We start from the raw sequence: 20,089 nt of genomic DNA on the forward strand, positions 1-20,089 counted from the left end.
ATTTACTGCACCAGCACACAGACTTAAAAAGAGCACAGCCACCACACACACAAAGCTGAACAATATTGTTGCTATAAACAATATGGTTGCAGCCATAATGGCATCTGCAAATTGACAGAAAAAAATATTTAAAATTTAAAGTAGCAATTCTTAGTGCACAAAAATGTACATAAAGCATATACAAACTTTCTCAAAATTAAAGATAACCATAAAAGCAAAACAACTTAAGGAAAGAGCAAAGCATCTTGACCCATTAAATACAACTACAGCATGTTCAAACAGATTCTGAATGGAATTTAACTCATTAATATAAAAAAAGAACACTTGCTAGTTGCTATTTTAAAATATGTCGAATTATGTAGTTGTATGTTTGCAGAAAATCGGGTTTATCTGTGTTGCTGTGGGGACTACTCTGATGAAACAATAACTCAGCTACCATATAAATGTTCACACTGATTGCACAAGTCTGCAGAGAATATATCCCTTGATGTCAATAGTCACAACACAGTCTCTTTCACGAACAGAAGCTAATTCATTTGGAAAGAATCAATTCTTCTTCTAAACATTGTCAAGTCATCCAGGACTGTTTTACAGATGGCTTTGGGCCTCAGGCAGAACTCAGAAACCTCCAGTGGTAGTTTCATAAGGTTTAATTTGGGGATAGAGACGGTCTCTGTTGGATTTTCACACTTACTGTCACTAACCACAGAAACCACAGTGTGACAGATTATAGTGTTATACTCACACACTGATGAGCCCAAAAGAAATGGAGCAAAGTGATAAAAGAAACGGCATCCAAGAGACAAATTTCTTTTTACCATATAACACAGAGTGCTGCAAAATACTTACTGTATAACAATGAAATACAACAACCAGTTCTTTATTTACATTGTCCAGTAAGCAGAAGCTTATGTATAAACCAGGCAACCTATTAAATGACTTGTATCACAAGGACTACAGCAGGGGTCTCCAACACATCACTCGCAAGCTACTGGTAGCTCGCAACCCCTTTCCAAGTAGCTCGCCAAACGGTTAATGAATCCTACATAAATTTGAAAACTTGATTAGTCAAATTAGGGGTGGACAATCTTTCCAAAAAATCATATCATGACCCTTTTTCAACACAAAATCATGATCCACAATCTGAATTGCAATCTATCTTTTCAGTGTGGCATGCGCTTAAGAGAATATCCGGACTCAAACTCATCAAGACCTGAGTAACACTTTATTTTAAATATCAAACAAAGTTGAATTCAATTGTTCTCTCGTTCGTTAGCTAAGTGGAGTTGAGGAACATGCCCCGTAGCTGGCGAGTGAGTGAGGAAGGCCCCACCCCTCGGCCTGCTGCGTGTTTCCCGGATTCGCGCAAATGAATCAGTACCGCAAGTGAACTATGATACATAGCGAAATGAGACAAATCACAAAATCAACTGGAATTTTCAAGCAAATTGAAGTAACGGATCTAAATCCGTTAAGTAGATAACTAATAACATCTTTTTACTTGAGAGGTAACCTACAAAGTATTTGTTTTTAATAAGACCTAAATAAATCACATCAAAAACAATAATATAAACTTTAAAAGAAGAAAAATTGCAATGTACTATTTTTGGAGAATATAATTTACAATTATCAAGCACTAAAGTATGATAACATTAAAATTAAGAACAACAAATTAAGTTAATGCCCTTTCTGTGATCATTGTCCTGGTATATTTGCCCCTTCACCTCCATTTACCAACACTCCAAATACAATAAGAGGTAAGGTATTTCTTACATTTTGTTTTTAAGTCCTTTATTTACAACAATGCAAATTAATATATACAACTTTGGTGAAGAAAAAGCTTTGACTTGAAAAAATACCACACTAATCCCTAACATAAAGTTATTATGAAAATAGCTAGAAAAAACGAGACAGTGCATTCAGAAAGGTAATCGAGGAAAACCTTTGTTTTCTTTTTCTACAACCCTGCCACAGTCTCTACTGTTATTACATACTGAGGCCAGAGGTTGACATCAGCTTAACAAAACTGACCTTGACCTCATAGGCTTCTTGTCTTTCTTGCCTACTTTTTATTCATTTTATTTTTGATATCTGTTTTCTTCTTCACTATGACTACACAATGCTTCATATTTCTGACACTTCTTTAAATGTTATCCTCTCATTACTAGGGTGCAGTACACCAAACCTGGCTAGCTGAAACTGTCTGTATAGATATGTTTGACAACAATACAGTTTTTATATTATCTTTAGCTACAACCTGTTAATATCAAAGAACTGACTTGATATATGTTTGCTGTTCTCTTTCCCACATGTTTACCGATATCTTAGGTGATGATGTTAATACCACCCATTAGATTTATCTTCAGCACTCATTAACTGTTATCCTGCTCTGATATCTGACAGCACTTCTGACATGCCTCTCTTCATTTCTACTGTTTCATGTCATCTTTTGTCTCCTAAAGGTACTGGCCAAAAACTTAGTGCTGTAGTTTCATTGAAGCAGAAATGCTGAGTAAATTAACAGCATAGCATTTTAAAAAGCCTTATCCAATGTGATGTGGAAAAAGCTTTGTATTCATGACTGTAAAGTGTTTCAACTGTAATCATGCTGCAAAATAATGTAAAAATGTGAAATAATCCAAAAATCCTACAAAATAAATATTGGTTGATTTAATGAAGAAAAAAAACTATATGAAGGATGTACAAGTTTTTTTTGTTTTTTTTTTATTAATTTTATTGCAATCCATACAAAGCAATCAAGTTTTTACAAAGAGCAAGCCAAACGGCGTTAAATTTAAGGCTTCTAAACATACCTAAATTAATAAATTCTCCGTGCTTTATGAACTTATTTTAAAATATTACTGATTAGATCCTGACATGTTTTGAAAAAGGTCTGTACGGATCCTCTAACTGAGTATTTAATTTTTTCCAACTTCAAATAATATAACACATCGGTTTCCCACTGACTTAAAAGAGGAGAGTTTGGGTTTTTCCAGTTTGTGAGAATAAGTCTGCGTGCCAAAAGTGTAGTGAATGCAATCACAATTTGTTTGTCTTTCTCCACTTTAAACCCATTTGGAAGAACCCCAAACATGGGTTAGGAGGGATTGTGAGTCCAAGGCTATCTGAAAGGTAATTAAAAAAGTTTGTCCAGAATAATGTTAATTTGGTGCAGGACCAGAACATGTGACCCAGTGAGGCTGGGACTTGGTTGCAACGTTTGCATGTTGGATCATGCCCTGGAAACATTTTGGAGAGTTTTAGCCGAGACAGATGTGCTCGATATATAATTTTAAGTTGTATAATTGTATGCTTTGCACATATGGAGCTCAAGTGAATTCTCTACATTGCTACTTTCCACTCCATTTTCTAAAATAGGATGTATAAGTTTTGTTTATATTTTTTCTTTCCTCTGAATGTGAAATTATATCACTGGTACTATACTCATATGTTGTGTCCAGTTTAGAATTTGATAAGCTATTCTGACATTCAAGTCTACATTTACCATCTCCTACAAATTCAACACTATTGCTTGTGCCAGTTTGACTGTGAAGACTTTGAAGCATTGCCTAGGATCCATTATAGTATATTCTACCCAAGTGGCACGTGAATTTGTCCATATTTAATAGTTATGCATTGATGATAGATTATCACCCCAATATTCAGTCAGATGTGGTTTGGTGCCTGCATCAGATGCATGACAAGTTTGGTAGTTCTGGCCTTAAATCACTCCAAAATCTTCTATCTCATTTTGGCATTATTTTCTCTTCCTTTTTATCCTATCTGCTGCTGTGCTCAGTCCATTGTGATTGCTCATAATTTTGTCCCTTACAAGCTCCTCCTTCCCCTCAGAAATCTAATCTTATATCTCCACTCTTTGCTATGTATTAAAAGTTCTCCTATATAATTCCCTTCTCCTCATCTGTCAGTGATCTCAAGATCACACCGTAAAATGTACATTTTTGCTAGGACATTTGATATTCCTCAAGAAGACCTAGCCATTAGTTTACTTAATTAAAATATTTACATGAGCTTTACCTTGTCACTCTCAAACAGTACTTATTGGACCTTTATCCATATCCTCCCTGCTATTTTTGGCTCCTCAGTGTTCTCAGCACATTTATACACATGTAGAGGTTTTCACCTTTTGTTCTGGTTATCCGGTTTATTGGTTCTTGTTCACTTCTTTGATGTGACGTACAATTCCCCCTCTACCACAAATCCTTATTTTCCTAAACTTCTCAGGTCTCAATCTGTCTTTTGATTAGACACAATAGTTGTTTAATCAGTCCTTGCTTCCAGTTGGAAGATCCCCAACCTAAACACTGATGAAATCTATAATATGGTTAGTTTGGTGTGGTAATGTGGTGAGTTGGAATCACCACTGTTTGTAGTGGTGAAGGGTGCCACTTATATTTGTTAGTTCTTATATACAAGTACCATAATTTACTGCTGTTATGTTGATTACTTTTTGATTATATTAATAGTAATTTCATTATACATTTTTCAGTTAATATTTACACATTAACTGAAATCACACTTTAAACTAAAACCATGTCTTGAATTATTTACAAGTAGAGTGCATTTTTAATGTGCAGTATTTGGCAGCACAATAGATAGTACCACTGCATCACGCCTCCAGCGGGCTTGAACCACAGCCTACCCATCATATGTATGGACTGTACACTTTCCTCTCTTTACTAAATTAGTTTGTCTACAGGTTTTCTAGTTTTCTTGCAATAACCCAAAGCCAAGTATTTTAAGTTAACTTCTGACCAGGGCTGTGCGGTATACCGGTACTGAAAAAGTACTAAAAAACCTCATTTTTAAAATGGTGTGGTAACTGCATTATTATTCATTATTTTCGGTATCAGAAGTAAATGGTAGATTCCAGAGACCATAATGCTCAGTTGCTATTGACATCTAAGTCAATTCATCCCAACTGCTAATGCTATTAAACCATCCACAACTCTTCAACGCACTGGAGACTCAATGGGGGACTCACCCTTACGATCTCTGACATGCTGGAGACTCAAGGAGGGAACCGCCCTTTATACTGATGTGGAGTGCAGCATGGCAGGTAGATGCACAATTGTGTGGCGCACCATAGAGACTACCTTAGTATCATTTTTGGTTTCGGTACTAAGATCTGAATGCTGTTATCTTTTATCGTATTTAAAATTTTTGTCCCAATCTAGCATTACTGCGGACTTTGAGTAAACCTGAACATGTCAGTGCACCCTTCAATGGTTTAGTGTCTCTTCTAGGTAGAATATATTAGGGGCATATGCTCAAACTTTCTCATCACCTTGTAACAAATAAAGACGGTTTAGAATGTTTTAAATATGAACAAGCAGTCTAGTGTATCAGTTTTGCAGCCACTGTGATAGGCTGCCTACTACTGTGTGCTGATGTAGTTCCTTAACCATGAAGAGCACCTTAAAGATTATAGGTTGACATTTACTTTAATAGACTGCATGATAATTCATTTTACTGGTCCATGTAATCTGCTTCAGAAATATTTTTAAATACACAATGACTTGAGTTGTGTGAATTTGCATGTAGCAGACTATATTTATCTAGGAGAAAATACATGTAACGTTTACTTAAAAAAACAATAAGATAAAAAATAAATCAAATCATTAATATAGCTGCCTATTCAACTGAATGAGGTTGCTGTCAAAAGCAACAACGCATTGTAGTTCTCTTGAGGCATAGTGAAAGATTTGAGAGGTTATGCTCTTGCTGTAATGTTAACTTATTATATTCTGATATTATATTCTCACATCTCCCTAGGTGAACATCTAATGCCTAAAGCAACAGAAAGGCATTGCCTCTTGAAGATTTTTCTGAGGCAGGTGTATCAGCTACTCATAAATAAACTTTATTTAATTCCTTTTTTATGTGTGCATTTCTGATTTAGTAAGGTTATGCATGTTGACTTTTTGACCAGTTTAACCATTTATCATTGTTTAGTGTGTATCTTGTTCCATTTTGTTTGGATTTGTAATTATCCCTTTTCTCATGTTTTGATTAATTAATTTGAATTACAATATCCTAAGTACTCTATGAATCACTGTGAAATGTTCTTCACAAAATAAAGATTGGCTGATTGAAGGGAAAGTACCATAAGTGTTTTGCTGGAAGCCTCGAAGAGGAAACTATATCTCAGGAGCTCATTTGCAGTTCCAGGTTTCACTGACGCACTGCTGTTGCTCCCTGTTGCTTTGCTTGAATTTGTTACATCTACAGTGCTGGCAATAAAATGCACAGATCAAAGTGTAGAGATTTGTACTGGGAAAAATAACGTGACAAGAGAATGTCTGTGAGCTGGGCTTTTAACAGCAAATGGATATGAAACACAGATTGATATATTTCTCATAGTAAACCTGTTAAAACATCAGTTATTGGGTCATTTTCCATGTCTCCATACATATTTTAATCGTACAGCATAACTATTTGTGTCTTCATATTTGGAAGCATAAAGATATCTGTCAATCTTTTGTTACATTAAAAGAATTTCAAACAATAGATGATGCATAGAGTACAGCTTAGTTTTCTGCTATTTAGAGTAGCATGTTAAAATTCATTATAATAAATTTGAGCAGAAATACTCTCTTGGTGCACATTATATGCCATATGATAACAACTAAGGAATTTGTGTACGGGTGATTGGCTTACAGAGGATGATGCAAAACAAACCTTGAAACTCAATTTATGACAAGTAATTTGGTTTCAACATCACAACTGTCCTAGGAACATATAAAAAAAACCTAATGTAGTTCCACAGTTGTTCTGTGTCAACAAAGGTTAAAATCTGAAAAAGCAGTAGGTGCATGTTTCCTTAATCTTCTAGTTTTTCATTGCAACTGCATTCATGATTGCATGTTTCCTTCTATGTAACATCATGCATATAATTGAACAAATAAGCTTTTATTTCAGTGTCATCCATCTAAGTTTGTCTCTGTCCTTCCCAAGCAGTATTAACACATAAACATTTCATTTTTATATGTATTTGGCAACTTTAACATTGTTAATGTTTATTAGTTATGCTGTAGAAAGTGTTATAAAATTTTTATAATCATACAGGTTTCAAAACTTTGACCGAAGTAGCCACATGAGAATCAATGTTATATTTGATTGGAAACAAATATTTGAATCTGATTGAAAGATCTCATTTATTGAGTCTTTCTTAAAGTTTATATAGCTGAAAAACACAACTTCATTTGTGTTGGAAGAAACCATTTCTGTGTACAGTCATGGCTGAAATTATTGGCACCCCTGGAATTTCCCCAGAAAATGTACCATTTCTCCCAAAAAATTTTTGCAATTACAATTGTTTTGGTATACACATGTTTATTTCCTTTATGTGCATTGGAACAACACAAAAAAACAGAGGAAAAAAAGCCAAATCTGACATCATTTCACACAGAAATCCAAAAATGGGCTGGACAAAATTATTGGCACCTTTTCAAAATTGTGGGTAAATCATTTTATTTCAAGCATATGATGCTCGTTTGAACTCACCTGTGGCAAGAAACAGGTGCTGGCAATTTAGCAGTCACACCAGAAGGCAGTTAAAATGGAGAAAAGTTGACTCAATCTTTTTTTTGTGTGTCTGAGTGTGCCACACTAAGCATGGAGAACAGAAAGAAGAGCAGAGAATTGACTGAGGACTTGAGAACAAAAATTGTGGATAAATATCAACAATCTCAAGGCTACAAGTCCATCTCCAGAGATCTTCATTTTCCTTTGTCGACTGTGTGCAACATAATCAAGAAGTTCACAACACATGGCACTGTAGCTAATCTCCCTGGACGTGGACGGAAGAGAAAAATTGATAAAAGACTGCCACGAATGGTGGATAAACGGCCCCAATCAACTTCAAAACATATTCAAGCTGTTCTGCAGACTCAGGGTGCAATAGTGTCAGCTCAAACTATCCGTCGACATCTGACCGAAATGAAACGCTATGGCAGGAGAGCCAGGAGGACCCCACTGCTGACACAGAAACATAAAAAAGCCAGACTGGAGTTTTCCAAAATGTACTTGAGGAAGCCAAAATCATTCTGGGCGAACGTCTTGTGGACAGATGAGACCAAGGAATAGCTTTGTGGTAAAGCTCATTATTCTACTGTTTAAAGAAAACGGAATGAGGCCTACAAAGAAAAGAACACAGTACCTACAGTCAAACATGGTGGAGGTTCTAAGATGTTTTGGGGATGTTTTGCTGCCTGTGGTACTGGATGCCTTGACTTTGTGCAAGGCATCATGAAATCTGAAGACTACCAAAAGATATTGGGGCACAATGTAGGGCCCAGTGTCAGAAAGCTGGGTCTGCGTCAGAGGTCATGGGTGTTCCAGCAGGACAATGACCCCAAACATACCTCTAAAAGCACCCAGAAATGGTTGAAGACAAAGCGCTGGAGAGTTCTGAAGTGGCCAGCAATGTGTCCGGATCTAAATCCAATTGAACACTTATGGGGAGATCTCAAAATTGCTGTTGGGAGAAGGCGCCCTTCAAATCTGAGAGACCTTGAGCAGTTTACAAAAGAAGAGTGGTCGGAAATTCCAGTTGAGAGGTGTAACAAGCTTGTTGATGGTTATAGGAAGCGCTTGATTTCAGTTATTTTTTCCAAAGGGCGTGCAACCAAATATTAATTTGAGGGTGCCAATAATTTTTTGTCCAGCCCGGTTTTTAAGTTTTGTGTGAAATGATGTCAGATTTGGCTTTTTTTCTCTCTTTTTTTGTGTTGTTCCAATGCACATAAAGGAAATAAACATGTGTATACAAAAACATTTGTAATTGCAACAATTTTCTGGGAGAAATGGTGCTTTTTCTGGGAAAATTCCAGGCGTGCCGATAATTTTGTCCATGACTGTATGTAGCTTAAAAACCCAAAGGTACTGTAATTGAACTGGGAAAGATGCACACTAATAGTAATAGATGGTAGTGTTTCCATCCTTAGAAAATACATAATCATAAAAAGTTTGCAACTCTATTTAAAGGCTATAAAAATGGGAATGTCTGGATTCAGGCCATATTTGTTTACCATGCTTTGTAGTAAAATGTTTTACAAACAACAATTCTAGTGATTTGTCAAGCTGATGTAGATATGACAAGGTCTATTTTAGATATGTTTTTCACATTTTCTAAGAATTCCTTCCATTTTTCAATGAAATACAAGACTCACAAACATGAAAAACTTGAATCAGTTTTATGCACAACTTGTGATGAAAAAGGTTTTGTTATAAAATAGCCCTTACCTGTACTGTCATCATACACAACAGTCACCGTTTTCCATTTGAAGAAGTGCACCAAGTCCAAGATTGCCCGGCTGAGTGAAGAGAAATCAGGGTAAAGGCTGACATAGAAAGAATCCCTGTTGTCGGAGACTTGATGTTTCCATTTTGTCTGAATGTGAGGAACTCCCAGTGCATTACAGATGGACTGTACGGCGTTCGCTGAAGAACTATGTGAAGGACCGAAGATGGCTGCCACCCCCAGAGAGAGTTGATCACAGGCTGAAGAGGAGACAGAATTCTGTCAATGATGAGAGAAGAGAAAGCAAATGTGCTAGCGGGTACAATTCAGAACCATTGTTCTAATTATAATCTGCACACTTCTCTTACAATCATATTTCACTTGTGAAGTACAATTTAATTGCTTTGAAATAATGCAGCAGATTTGCAATACATATAAATTACAGCTATTGGAAGTGTGTTTCAATTAAGAGTAAAGTCTGGCCTTCTACATTTAACTACTAAACTTTAAAACATGCTAAAAGCTTCAACAAAAACAGTAATATAATACACTATTCTTAGAGAAAATTCATAGGTTCTTTAAGTAATAGCTGTGGCATCTGAGATGAATCGTATATATTGAATTGGCAAGAACACTTGTTAAAAATACATACATAAGCAACTGCTTGGCTATCTGTTTATGCAACATTAAGACATTTTTATTTTTATTGTCAAAACAGTGTCTATCTATCCATTATATAAAACCACTGCTTTTATTAGCAAGGATCACTAACAGCTGTTCAAGCAGTACGTGGATCAAAGCAAGGACTAACTCTAAACAAAACACAAATATGGGAGATGAAAAGTGTTCTAAAAACTACCATAGGTCTCCTCAAAATATCTACAGATGGTCAGTAAATATATCACACAATTTACTTTGTACTAGTTCACTCTTTTATTTTAAGGCTCAATTTAAATATAATACTCCATTTACTCGGAAAGCATACACATACACACTCCTGATGGGGAAATAATCAGATTAATCAGCCAATAAAGAGTTGTCCATTAATCTAACATCCCTTTGCAGTATAGAAGAACCCTGGAGTACATAGAAAAACATAAACATACAAATTACACACAGTAGACAACCAAGCTAGGAATTTTAACAATTACATTACACACTGTGTCACTCCTTAGTAATATACAGTGTTGGGAGTAATGAGTTAAAAGTAATGCGTGTTACGTAGTCAAATTACTCTTTAAAGTAATGGAAACCTAATTCAATACTTATTTTATTGAAGTAAAAGTACCTGCATGACTTTACCAAAAAAAAAGAAATAGGTTTGCATTTCTGTATTACTATGGAAAATTATTCCCCATGCATTCAATCCTGCATGTACTAAAGTATAAATTTAATTGGTCAAATGTAGGGTTTTAGGGAGAAAAGCAAGACTACTGGGTGTAAGGCAAGTAGAAAACATGCAAGACGGTATGCCATTCCTTTGCTGGGCTCAATTGCACACCGAAGTAGAAAAGCACCGAAGTGTGCTGCATAAAATTCAGTAACAGAAACCTACTGTTGTATTAATAACGTGTCAGTTTAGCTTTAATCCAGCCTTTGTTGTCAATATTTTGAAACAGTGTGATCAGCCAGGGTTCATACTGCAGATCTTTGGGGTCCCGTAAGTGGAATAAGGGGATGGATTTATTTTTCAGCACATAATGTACTAAATGTATTTATAAAACACAAGAAAACTATCAAATGTGTTTGTGTTTTGGGTATACAGTATGTCATAGAACTCGGTTTTCTCGTGCCTGTCTCTGTGACCTTCTTCAGTACCACAGAGAGGCACCAAGAGCCCGGTTCTTCTTCTCAGCCACCTCCTTCAGTACCTGCAGAGTATCAATAAAAGCCTTTGATCTCTCTGGCTCCTTACTGCAGCACAGCAGGTTTGAGCCTTCTCTCCAGAACAGCACTCCACATTACAAGGACTGGTTCATACATCTGACTGCTCGCGCTAAACTTCTTCTCTGTCCTATTCTCCTGGCTTTCTTCAATCTTTTTTCTTTCCTTCTCACTTTAATTACTCAATTTATACTCCTGGTGTTGGCGTAGATCCACCACTTGGGGCTATTAATGAGGGGCAGATGCACTGATCTATGCATATTTAATTAACCAATCCCTTCATTAATTGCTTAGTTTCAACAAGCCATTTTTCTCCTTGCTACATATACACTCACAGATCTGACTAACACCATGTCAATTGAAAAACTGGCATGTTATACATCAGTTAACTGAACAAAATCTATGCCAGCACTTATTGTAGAATACATTTCTTGCTTGTAAAGTAATTCAAGTCATTCCAACTATTTATTTTTTAATTTTATTTTAAAAGTTAAAATACTTTAATACAAAATAGACTCACCATAACCCATTTAAACTATTGTAAATTAATTCATTACATTTTCTTCAGAAACTATATGTTAATATACATGCTACAGATATTCTTGCTAAAATATAAATGTTCTTAAAATTAATCAACAGCCTTTAGGTTTTATGTGAAAATAAAAAGTAAGTTTACACTTTACAGTACAGGAGTTAACATGGTTAACTTGTCCTACTTTCTGATCTACTCATTTCTTAAATGATTCTGATGTTTTCAATTCAGCACCCTGATTCAACAACTTGTTCAGGTCTCCCACCACCCACAGCATTTTCTGCCTTGAACAATTGAAAAATCCTTGAGTGAAGTGCCCCCTCACAGTGAGTACTATTTTCAAAGCATTTTACAAAACAAACTGAAATAATAGCATTCAAAGAAATCAAAAAATTGCATTGAAAGCATGGTATATAGTAAACAAAACCAAACTGCAAACAGAGTGTGAGCGAACATACACCAATGGAAAAAACCTTTTGTAAATTCAGAAAAATTGTTGCCATAAGTAATGTGACAATAATCAGTTTTGAAAATCAGTGAAAAAGAAGATAGAGAATTTCCATTTCTGAAGACAGAGAGAGTGTGGGAGGCACAAAAACTATGATGGGGGATTTTTTTTTTTTGTCAAAGCTTTTTATCATCTTCAACAAAAAATGACCAGTGGTTTGTAGGAACAGAGAAAATGCTACTGACTTGGGACAATTACTATTGTTGAGCCAAGTAGCAGTTTGAGCTCTCAGACTATGGAGGAATATTTCGGACAAAATGAAATAAATAAATAAATGCGTAAATAAATAAAAGTACTGTGAAATGTGAGCATAAATAAATAAATGTGTCATGAAATGAGAGCCTTAATAAATAAATATGTCATGAAATGAGAGCATAAATAAATAAATGTGTCACGAAATATGTTTTTCGTTGCTTATTTATTTATTTCATTTTGTCCGTAACAGTCCTGCAAACCGTCATGAAATACGGCTTGAAATAAAACTGTCACTTTCACTCGTCAAAGTTGAGAGGGTGGGCTCTAACACGCCCTCTAGTTACTGATTGGTGAATCGATAGCACAAGAATGAATTAGAAAAATGCTTACTACTGCCGATGAAATGGATTCTGCCGAAGCTATTACGTATTTCAGAGAGAGAATTGAAGATTTATCGGAAGAAATGACAATGTTGGCGGCCCTTTTAGACTCCGATATAGATTAAACTATTTTTGAAATTATCAAAGAACAGGTGGAACGGACTCTACTACACTCCAGTTCAGGTGACTCAGTTCCCTGCTCTGGACGTCCATCCTTTGACATTCCAGCTGAGTCAATAGAACACCTTCTGTTATGCGGTTTAAAAGTACGACAGATTGCAGATCTATATGGTGTATCGGAGAAGACGATCACAAGGCGAATGAGCCAGTTTGATATACGGTAAACTGCAACGGCTGTATTAGTTTAGGTACTTTGACATGGAATGCTCAAAGCAGCTCCAACTAATATTTATTGACTCAGCTGGAATGTCAAAGGATGGACGTCCAGAGCAGGGAACTGAGTCACCTGAACTGGAGTGTAGTAGAGTCCGTTCCACCTGTTCTTTGATAATTTCAAAAATAGTTTAATCTATATCGGAGTCTAAAAGGGCCGCCAACATTGTCATTTCTTCCGATAAATCTTCAATTCTCTCTCTGAAATACGTAGTATCTTCGGCAGAATCCATTTCATCGGCAGTAGTAAGCATTTTTCTAATTCATTCTTGTGCTGTCGATTCACCAATCAGAAACTAGAGGGCGTGTTAGAGCCCACCCTCTCAACTTTGACGAGTGAAGGTGACAGTTTTATTTCAAGCCGCATTTCACGACGGTTTGCAGGAATGTTACGGACAAAATGAAATAAATAAATAAGCAACGAAAAACATATTTCGTGACACATTTATTTATTTATGCTATCATTTCACGATACATTTATTTATTAACGCTTCATTTCATGATACATTTATTTATTTATGCTCACATTTCACAGTACTTTTATTTATTTACGCATTTATTTATTTATTTCATTTTGTCCGAAATATTCCTCCATATCAGACAGAAAATCTGCAGTTTAGTAAAACATAAATATGCCAATAATAATGTGGGGATCCCACTAAGAACCTAAGCAAATTAAGTATACTTGTTATACTTAATTGGACACTTGAAAATCTATTCACGATAATTTGTCTTATGGATTCATCTGGCTTTTTGGATTGTGTTTCATATTTCCATATTGATCTCCCCAGACCTAGTGTATTATTCGGGTTGTTTGATGACCTACTCCAAATAGGACTCAGACACCCATATTCTTCTTCTTCTTTTCATTTAACTTTTCTCTGAATCAGTGGTTTTGAAGTTCTGTTTTATTTTTGTGCCTTTGAGACCCAGATTCACCACTGACAATCATCCCCTGGGGTTCCCCTTGGAGAATTGTGGCCAAAAATCATCCCCTTGTGTGCCCCTCTTGAAGAATCACTGATGCAGGTCTTAGTGGAGCAGTGGCGTTTGCTTAACCTAAATCATCACATGACAATCTGCAAAACGTATGCAACCCTTTCACATTGATTCATGACTCTGTGTACCCCAAAGAACTTGCACACTAGATGTTGAAGCAAGGAAATAGCCTTTTGTTTAATTCTGTACAAGAAAGCATTATTTATTTATTTATTCTTTTAGGTGGTTATTATGGGCAAATTCCTATCAATTTCACACTCCTCTGCAAGAGAATAACAATAAATGCTTATGGTATGGAACTGTCGATAGATGTGCTCCAGAGTACAAGCCATGTCTGCCTAGTACCGGAAACTAAATAGGGTGATGGTGATGGTGATGATGATATTGTCTTGACAGCTTCTTTTATGTATAAAGTTAAGCCTGGTTTAAAAATCAAGCTAAATGTTATTTACTTCTTATTTTAGAATGAATAATCCATCTTTGTCAATTTTAGAGCCTGTGTGAGTTGTTAGGATAGCATTTGGGAATCAGATAAATTAACCTATTTCTCAGGGTGTGAGTGTCCTGCTAAATACACATGCATTGCTGAGACTACAGTAGTGTTAACAAAATAATTAAATGTAAGAGATATATTACTTAAACATAATTAGGCAAGTAGCTCTGTTATGGAATTTAGCCCAAATAAATAAATAAACAAAAACAAAAATTCCAAAATATCAAACAACCCACAAGGCAAATTTCAGTTTGATATTTATTAAAAGAATTGCGCATTCATTTAATGGACAAATGGTCTAACCAATGGTCTCATGCTGCTTAGTCAAGCAAACATAAAAATGGAGCAGTTCCACAAATTAGCTTTCCTCACCCAAAACTTAGTGCTTTTATCTTTTATATTACTTTACCCTAATGTAAAAGTCTGAAAGCAAATTACTAAAATTATAAACTAAAAATTAATTTGTTCATTTACTGAAAAAACCATGTCGATCTCTAGCTGAGATAATTGTAGAGGGGCAAGTTGCACACAAAAACACAGCCATTCTCCTTTTCAAGATGGTATTTAAAATTTTAATTATACAGATTCCCAATGTAATCGTTTGTATGACTGTTTTTAAAAGAAACATTCCAGCCTCTTATCCTTCTTGGCTGAAGAGTCCTTCTGTTATTCAGTGGCTGCAAACTTGTGTTCCTTTTTAGTTACTTGCATCCTTGAAATGCAACCTGTATAAGTAATGGCTGCCAAAATGATGGCATTTGAAATTCCTCCTTCATTGAAAATAGTAATACATATAAAATGAAGCTGAAATGTTTTTTCATATGAGAAAATGTTCTGCTCCAATAACCTGGTGACAAAAACTTGTATGCCATTTTGAAGCATAATCTCTTTATGTAAATGATCCATGTTTTTGATAAATTAATTAAAGTTTGTACATCTCTTGGTCAGATGTTCCTTCATGGGGAGCCATTGTGAGTGTGTACAAGCACACTAAACATTTGTCTGATTTTCTGTAGGTATCTTTCTTTATTTATGACAACGAATGTCAAACTTCTGAAAAAAGGAGCTGTTGTATCAGGGTATTTCCTTGTACTCCATAGCACAATTCTGAGTCATCAAGAAATCAGTTATTATCTAGCCTGCTTAGTTCTGAATAGGGTTAAAGGGGTCTGCTGGAGCCTATCCCAGCTAGCATAGGGTGTAAAGCAGGGACAAACTCTGGACAGTGAGAACACTCACACACTCACTCACACACAAACACACACCACTCAACCACACAATTTTGGATCACCAATTCATCTAAACTGCAAGTCTATGGACTGTGGGAGAAAACCAGAGCACGCAGAGGAAACAGATATAGGAAGAACATACAAAGCTCACACAGGGAAGACCCAGGACGCAAACCCTGTTCTCCTTACTGCGAGGCAGCAGTGCTACCACTGCATCACCTTCATCAAAAAATAACATGAGATTTTTTGTCCCTGAAAAGCTACAGTTCTCTTTTTGTTTTGGAGCTTCTCTTATAATACTCTGTGCTATGTATGCCCTTTCCTTGTACAACAGGCTATTATACTGTTCCTATGACATTCTTTATCTCTATCATTTCACTCATCTTAAAGTAATCTACATGTTTCATTTTTTGCTTATATAATTTATCAATGTAAAAATTAAATATTTTCAGTGGCATTCTCCGCACATTTTTTGTCCCTGTTTATAAAAAGGTATTTTTATTTGATGTGCATGTTACTCTAAAAATACAATCATCAGATTAAAACTATTGATAGTATTATGCAACTTTTAATGAAAGATTATTATATATTATATGATTATTATATCTATATATATAATTCACTAGGGGCATGCAAGACACTGAGCGCAAGCAAGACAGACAGTCACGCCCACCAACTCACAGAGCCACACCCGCCAACTCTAAGACCATGCAATACGCACGACAGAGCCCCGCCCGCCAACTGTTACCCTCCTCCTGCGTCCACCGTTGCTCTAGAGGCATGTGCACTGCCTGTTCATGTGCCTGCACGCAACAACTTACCAAACACAGCCTCAGTCGCTTTTGTCTGTGCTACAGTCCACATGAGAGAGACACACACACAGGCGCCCGAGAGAGACACACACACAGGCGTGCGAGAGACACACACACAGGCGCGTGAGAGAGACAAACACACACACAGGCACGCGAGAGACACACACACAGGTGCGCGAGAGAGACACACATACACACACAGACGCGCACGTGCATTGTTGCAATGTTAGTATTCTTGTTTCTTTATTAAATTACGGATTTTTCAAATGTTCATTTTTTTCCCTGTGCTTAAAACTCATTAAAAAAAGGTGTTTTTAGCGAGCGGTTTGTAGCGCTATATTGCGAACTCTTGCAGTGTTAGTTTTCTCTGTTGTTCAAGGTTTTCTCAGTGTTATTCAATGTTTTTACATTTAGTTTACTATTAACTATATTTGTGCTTAAAAACTTAAAAAAATATATATTTACATACAGTTTGTATGGTCTGGAACGGATCAATTGTATTTACATACAATCCTATAGGGGAAATTACTTCAGTTCATGACCAGAGTTTTGGAACGAATTATGGTCGTGAACCAAGGGTCCACTGTATATATAATCGACCAAGTCGCCCGACCATGGGGTACGCACGACAGAGCCCCGACCGCCCACTCTAACTCTCCTCCCGTGTCATGGGGAACGCACGACAGAGCCCTGCCCGCCAACTCGTACCCTCCTTCCACGTCCACCCTCGCTCTCAATGCATGCGCACTGCTTGCTCATGTGCCCGCCCCCAACAAGTCACCAAACACATCCTCACTCACTTTGGTCTGTGCTACAGTCCACATGTAGCTGTGAGCCACATTGACTGTTCACGCTGATAATTATGCGGCATATGCTACACTGCGGGTAGGCTAGTATAATATAATTAAGAAATAAAAAGGGTTAAAGTATATTCTCCTAGTCATTTATGTTACACAAATTATGAATGTGTGCATGTTCAAAGCTGAATAATAAAACAACATCTTAACATATCAAGCAGAGTGTTTTATTATGTTGTGAGGTCATCTGTGACATGCACCTAACTTGAGAAATACCAAATAAGTGCTTAGGTACTTTTCTTCAGGAGGATACAAAGAAATGTCAAAAACAACTACAGTAAATACCTGTTTTCTGTAACCTCTTACCTTTCTCACTGTCCTTATTGTACACCACAACCTTACACTCTCAAAAATAATGACTCTTTCATAACACTCTATTGGGTTCTGTGGTTCCTTGTAGAACTACAGGTTAATAAAGAACCGTTTCATTCTAGGAAGGGTGTTATGGACATGAATTTGTTTCTTTGGGCTTTGAAGAGACCCCTAATATTTGGATAAAATGGAAATCCTTAATGTAAAGTAGAGTACCTAGTGGGATTCTATTCAAAATAGCCACCCATTGCTCAGATTACTGCTTTGCACACTCTTGGCATTCTCTCGATGAGCTTCAACAGGTAGTCACCTGAAATGGTTTTATTTTGAAGAAACTAGAATATAAAACATCCATCCATTTCCAAACCCGCTGAATCCGAATACAGGGTCACGGGGGTCTGCTGGAGCCAATCCCAGCCAACACAGGGCAGGAACCAATCCTGGGCAGGGTGCCAACCCACCGCAGGACACACACAAACACACCCAGCACACACTAGGGCCAATTTAGAATCGCCAATCCACCTAACCTGCATGTCTTAGGATTGTGGGAGGAAACCCACGCAGACACGGGGAGAACATGCAAACTCCACGCAGGGAGGACCCGGGAAGCGAACCCGGGTCTCCTAACTGCGAGGCAGCAGCGCTACCACTGCGCCACCGTGCCGCCCCAATATAAAACATGTTTTCAGTTATTTCACCTTTTTTTGTTAAGTACATAACTCCACATGTGTTTATTCATAGTTTTGATGCCTTCAGTGAAAATCTACCAATGTAAATGGTCATGAAAATAACGAAAACATATTGTATGAGGAGGTGTGTCCAAACTTTTGGCCTGAACTGTATATATATATAAATATACATATATACATATATATATATATATATATATATATATATATACATGTATATATATATATACACACACACACACACATATATATACATATATATGCATATACATATCTACATATATATACACACACATATATATATATATATACATATCTATATATATATACATATCTATATATTGTAAAAGATTCAAAAGCAGACAGCATAAAGGTTTGGGGTTTCCGGCCCCGTATACTGTAGAAATATCCACAATTCAATAAACAAAATAAGGTCAAAATAAAAACACAAATTGTTCATATGCGCAACACTGAATGATGGCGTCGGGCTGCGGGAAAATGAGGCTTATGGTGGCGGAGCGTCTTTTCTTCAGTAAGAAAGCAAAGGAGAAAGGTTAGTACCCCGCCATTCCCTGCGGGCGAATGTCTTCCCAAGTGCGTTAAGATCCGTCCGCGGTCTCCTACTCGTGCCTGCGTGACAATGTATATACAGTATATATATATATATATATATAGTGAAGGATGGCCGGCCATTTATCCCAGCCAATACCCCCAAGCCGCCCAGTGGAGCCCTCCTTGCAGCATGGAGGTCCCCAGAAGACCAGCAGGGCATCATGGACAATGGAGTTTTTATGCAAAGCCCTGCTGGATGCCGTGGGGGCCACAGGAGGGAGCTGCAGGGAGGACCGAGGGCTTCTTCGTGCCCTGTGACCCGGAGGTTCGACATAGGAAGAGCGACGGACTTCCGGGTTGAAGAAAAGGACTATTTACCCTGACCCGGAAGGAATAAGGACTTGTGGACTGTTGGGCAGAAACACCTCCGGGTCAGGGAGTATAAAAGGACTGTGGGAGCTCCCAGATGGCGAGCTGAGCTGGGTGGAAGGGTGGCAACGCGTCTGGGAGCTGGAGGATTGTGTATTAGTAGTTTATTGGTATTTATATGAGTATTGTGGTGGAGAGTGTGCTTTGTACACTGTGGCGACAAAATAAAGTCAACATTTGGACTTTTACCTGGTGTCTGGAGTCGTGGACAGGGGTTCAAGGGAGCGAGAGCGCCCCCTATCGTTCACAATATATATACTATATATATATATATATATATATATATATATATATATATATATATATATATAGGGTGGGACTCGATTAAAAAAATTAATCTAAGTAATTAGAGGCTGTGTAATTAATTAATCTTCATTAATCAAATGTAATCACACATGACAATTTGTCCCAAATCGCAAATGTTTTTTTTTTTAATTTAAAAGGGTTTTAGTGGGCGACAGAATCAAATAATAGACATGTCATGAATATTGTAAACTCAAGCTCTTTTAATTTCTGAAAAAAAAAATGCATTTAAACTGCATTTCAATTCAAAACAGAAA

The 20,089-nt window shown here is 36.7% G+C and overlaps 1 protein-coding gene across 3 annotated transcripts in view; it reads right to left on the reverse strand.

Annotated features, from left to right (window-relative positions):
* Nucleotides 1-20,089, reverse strand: part of grik2 (glutamate receptor, ionotropic, kainate 2) — a 786,146-nt gene that overhangs the window by 527,348 nt on the left and 238,709 nt on the right. For 2 of the 3 annotated variants that reach the window (XM_039747858.1, XM_039747859.1), the window contains one exon: nucleotides 9,268-9,525. In XM_039747858.1, coding sequence (XP_039603792.1) covers nucleotides 9,268-9,525 — 258 coding nt within the window. Of the gene's footprint in view, nucleotides 1-9,267; nucleotides 9,545-20,089 lie in introns of all 3 variants that reach the window. The other variant, XM_039747861.1, reaches the window with a different exon arrangement.

This window comes from Polypterus senegalus, chromosome 3, assembly GCF_016835505.1.
Source record: "Polypterus senegalus isolate Bchr_013 chromosome 3, ASM1683550v1, whole genome shotgun sequence".
NCBI lineage: Eukaryota > Metazoa > Chordata > Cladistia > Polypteriformes > Polypteridae > Polypterus > Polypterus senegalus.